The following is a 4,312-nucleotide window of genomic DNA, read 5'->3' as shown; positions in this document are numbered from 1 at the left end:
TTTTTCACGCCTTTACTACATTTTTATCCCAGCTTAAGTATGCTCATCATATTTGTACTAGTTTAAAGGGTGTTATGATAGCCGTATCTCAGAAAAAAATTTCCAAAATGTTTCAAATTTTATGCCTTACTATATAGCCTTACCTCTGATTTAAGGTGTTTGTCACTTTTTGCTCATTTTTCACACCTTACTGCATTTTTATCCCAGTTTAAGTATGCTCATCATATTTGTACTAGTTTATAGGGTCTTATGAATACTTTATCTCAGAAAAAAATTTCCAAAATATTTCAAATTTTATGCCTTACCTCTGATTTAAGGTGTTTGTAACTTTTTGCTCATTTTTCACTGCCTTACTGCATTTTTATCCCAGTTTAAGTAAGTCTACAGATGCTGCAGAAGTGGCATCAAGGTGGCTGTGGATCAGCAGAGGAGAGGAGTGGCACGTAGGGTAGCGCTGCCTGGGCACAAGCTGGGGCTTGATCAACCCCAGTTGGGTCGCCTTGAGGAGGGGGTCTGATTGTTGAAAGACCCAAAACCCCCTGTGATCCCAGGTTACATCACTGATGACGTGTCCAGGGGCACCACAAGGTGTATTTGAGAACTGTTTTACTGGAACCACCAGTGACTACCAGGAATAGTCTGGTTGACGACCAAGTACAGATTGGTGACAGCTGGAGAGACAGTGGACAGCCCGGAAAGACGGCACTGGGGCAGTCAGGGGTAGCATCCCGAGCTGCATCTTCTGAGAGGAAGAAACCCACAACAAGCTACAGATCAACCTACAAGAGAAATACCCCCAGGGATTCCCGAGAGGGGGGGTGAAAGAGAATCCCATCGGACGGATCAAACGATAACGACGCATAGCAATGGTTACACGACAACGACTATGGAATATATATGTGGCAAGAGATGCAAGAACCGACATTGCCTGTGGATCCACCAGGCCAAGATGAAGTGTGTGCAAAGAGTCACAAGAGTCACAGCGCACAGGAACAATGCCTGGTGAGACGCCGGAGGAGCCTGGCCCGGAGTCACCCCACAGTGCCCGCAGCCTCCACGTGACGCTGGCACCAGATGTGCATTGGACATCAGAACATCGTCAGGTGAAGTGGCCCCAAGCTAGCAAGGAGAAGGAGTGGCTCCAATTCGATGAAGTTGCAGACACCATTCTAGAAGCAACTGTTAAAGGGGAAGCTGAACGACGCCTCAAGGCGACGACGACAATCATCATCAGCTTAGCAGCAGAGAGGTTTGGGCTAGCGGCGAAACAAACAGTAATGCTCCCCTACATCATGAACAACAGAGCTAGCAAGATACATCAGCTCAGACAAGAACTGAAGAGATTAAAGCAGCAGTTCAAGTCAGCAAGTGAAGAGGAGAAGGGACCTCTTGCAGAGCTGCGCAGCATAATCCGCAAGAGGCTGATGACCTTGAGAAGGGCAGAGTGGCACAGGAGGAGGAGGAAAGAGAGGTCCAGGAAGCAAGCTGCCTTCCTTGCAAATCCGTTTGGGTTCACAAAGCAGCTGCTAGGACAGAAGCGCAGTGGCCAACTTACCTGCTCCAAAGCTGAGGTCGACCACTACCTCAAGGAGACTGACAGTGATTCCTGCAGAGAGCAAGACCTGGGCCCCTGCAGGTCCCTAATTGATCCACCTGCACCAACTTGGGATTTCAACGAGAAGGAGCCCGCTTGGAAGGAGATTCAGGAAGTGGTCAAAAGGGCTAGAGCGAGCTCTGCTCCGGGGCCCAGTGGAGTACCTTATAAGGTGTATAAGAACTGCCCCAGGCTACTCCACAGGCTTTGGAAGATCCTGAAGGTAATCTGGAGGAAGGGCAAAGTGGCTGACCAGTGGAGACAGGCAGAGGGTGTGTGGATCCCGAAGGAGGAAAAGTCACAGAACGTCAACCAGTTCCGAGCCATCTCGCTGCTAAGTATTGAAGGGAAGATCTTCTTCAGCCTCGTCTCCAGGCGACTGACAGACTTCCTCCTGAAAAACTCCTACATCGACACCTCGGTCCAGAAAGGAGGGATCCCAAAGTGTCTGGAGCACACAGGTGTGGTCACCCAGCTCATCAGGGAAGCCAGAGAGAACAAGGGCAACCTGGCTGTGTTGTGGCTGGACCTTGCAAACGCCGATAGATCCATACCCCACAAGCTGGTCGAAGAGGCACTAAACAGGCACCACGTCCCAAAGAAGGTCAAAGATCTGATCCTGGACTACTATTCCAACTTTAGCCTGAGAGTCTCCTCTGGATCAACAACTTCAGACTGGCACAAACACGGAAAGGGAATCATCACTGGATGCACAATTTCTGTCATCCTCTTTGCACTGTCCATGAACATGCTGGTTAAGTCTGCGGAAGTTCAGTGCAGGGGGCCCCTCAGCAAGTCCGGAGTCCGACAGCCACCAATCCGAGTTTTCACGGATGACTTGACGGTGACAACGACATCTGTCCCAGGCTGCAGGTGGATTCTAAGTGGCCTTGAGGAGTTGATCTCGTGGGCTTGTATGAGCTTTAAGCCAGCTAAGTCTAGGTCCCTCGTGCTGAAGAAAGGGAAGGTCACTGGCAAGTTTAGTTTCTCCCTTGGCACCACCAAGATTCCACCACTAACAGAGAAACCAGTGAAGAGCCTGGGAAAGGTGTTCAACTGTCGCCTTAGAGACACAGCTTCCACACAATCAACGAATCAGGAGCTGGAGACCTGGTTGGCCGCGGTGGACAAGTCTGGCCTCCCTGGAAAGTTCAAGGCCTGGATTTACCAGCATGGCATTCTCCCTCGGATCCTCTGGCCCCTCTTGGTCTATGATTTCCCCATTTCAACAGTGGAAGGCTTCGAGATGAGGGTCAGCAGGTTTCTCCTCAGGTGGCTGGGACTGCCGCGAAGCCTGAGCAGCATTGCCCTATATGGGCAAAGCAACAAGCTGAAGCTCCCTATGAGCAGCCTAAGTAAAGAGTTCATGGTACCCGGTCCAGGGAGCTGCTCCAATACCGGGAGTCTAGTGACCCAAAGGTTGCCCAGGCTGGGATTGAGGTCCGGAGGGGACGGAAGTGGAGAGCTGCTGTGGCCATGGATGTTGCTGAGTCTAGGCTAGGGCAGAGGGTACTGGTGGGCAAAGTGGCACAAGGAAGAGCTGGCCTGGGTAGTGGTAGAACTCACTTTAATAAAGCAAAGAAGAGAGAGAGGAGGGCGCTGATCCTCGAGGAGGTGCGAGCAGGACTAGAGGAGGAGCGGGCCAGCCAGATGGTGGGAATGCGGCAGCAGGGAGCCTGGATGAGATGGGAGCAAGCGCTGGAGCGTAAGATCACATGGACCAAGCTGTGGAAAGCTGAGCCCCACCGAATCAAATTCTTGATCCAGGCGGTTTATGACGTGCTGCCTAGCCCATCCAACCTTTGCATCTGGGGGAAGGCAGAGACACCGGCTTGCCCTCTGCCAGAGGAGAGGAACCTTGGAGCACATCCTCAGCTGCTGTGCGAAAGCCCTGGGTGAAGGGCGCTACTGCTGGAGACACGACCAGGTCCTTAAGGCAATAGCTAATTCCATCTGCTGCGGGATTAGCCACAGCAAGAGCCTTCGCCCAGTGAAGAAGAGCATCACTTTCGTCAGAGCTGGGGAGAAGGTTGCAGTGACCACTCAAAATACCTCCCCTGGCCTGTTGGCAACGGCGCATGATTGGGAGCTAAAGGTTGACCTGGGGAAACAACTAAAGTTCCCCGAAGAGGTCGCAAAAACAACTTTGAGGCTAGACATTGTGATTACTTCTGTAGCCAACAAGCAGGTAGTTCTTCTGGAGCTTACTGTGCCGTGGGAAGACCGAATGGAGGAGGCCCATGAGAGGAAGAGGGCTAAGTACTCCGAGCTAGTGGAGGAGTGCAGGAGCAATGGTTGGCGGGCAAGTTGCCAACCCATTGAAGTAGGATGCAGAGGATTTGCGGGCCAGTCTCTCTGCAGGGACTACAAGATGCTGGGCATTGCTGGAGCCAGCCAAAAAAAAATTTCAAAATTTTTAAAATTTTATGCCTTACAATAGCCTTACCTCTGATTTTAGGTGTTTGTCACTTTTTTCTCATTTTTCACGCCTTACTGCATTTTTATCCCAGTTTAAGTATGCTCATCATATTTGCACTAGTGTAAAGGGATTTATGATAGCCTTATCGCAGAAAAAAAATTCCAAAATATTTCAAATTTTATGCCTTACTATAGCCTTACCCCTGATTTTAGGTGTTTGTCAATTTTTCTCATTTTTCAAACCGTACTGTTTTTTTTTTTTATCCCAGTTTAAGTATGCTATTCATAATTGCACTAATT

The 4,312-nt window shown here is 50.0% G+C and overlaps 1 protein-coding gene across 1 annotated transcript; it reads left to right on the top strand.

Annotated features, from left to right (window-relative positions):
- Positions 1-995: 995 nt before the first annotated feature.
- On the top strand, positions 996-3,989 carry LOC114473723 (uncharacterized; the record flags this gene model as incomplete). Its single annotated transcript, XM_028463491.1, is given in 3 exon segments — positions 996-2,961; positions 2,964-3,432; positions 3,434-3,989. Coding segments are annotated over 3 exon segments (2,991 nt in total), but the record flags the coding sequence as incomplete, so codon positions are not given.
- Between the last annotated feature and the right edge of the window lie 323 nt (positions 3,990-4,312).

This window comes from Gouania willdenowi, chromosome 12 (genome assembly GCF_900634775.1).
Source record: "Gouania willdenowi chromosome 12, fGouWil2.1, whole genome shotgun sequence".
Classification (NCBI taxonomy): domain Eukaryota; kingdom Metazoa; phylum Chordata; class Actinopteri; order Blenniiformes; family Gobiesocidae; genus Gouania; species Gouania willdenowi.
This window is presented reverse-complemented; position numbering and strand designations above follow the sequence as displayed.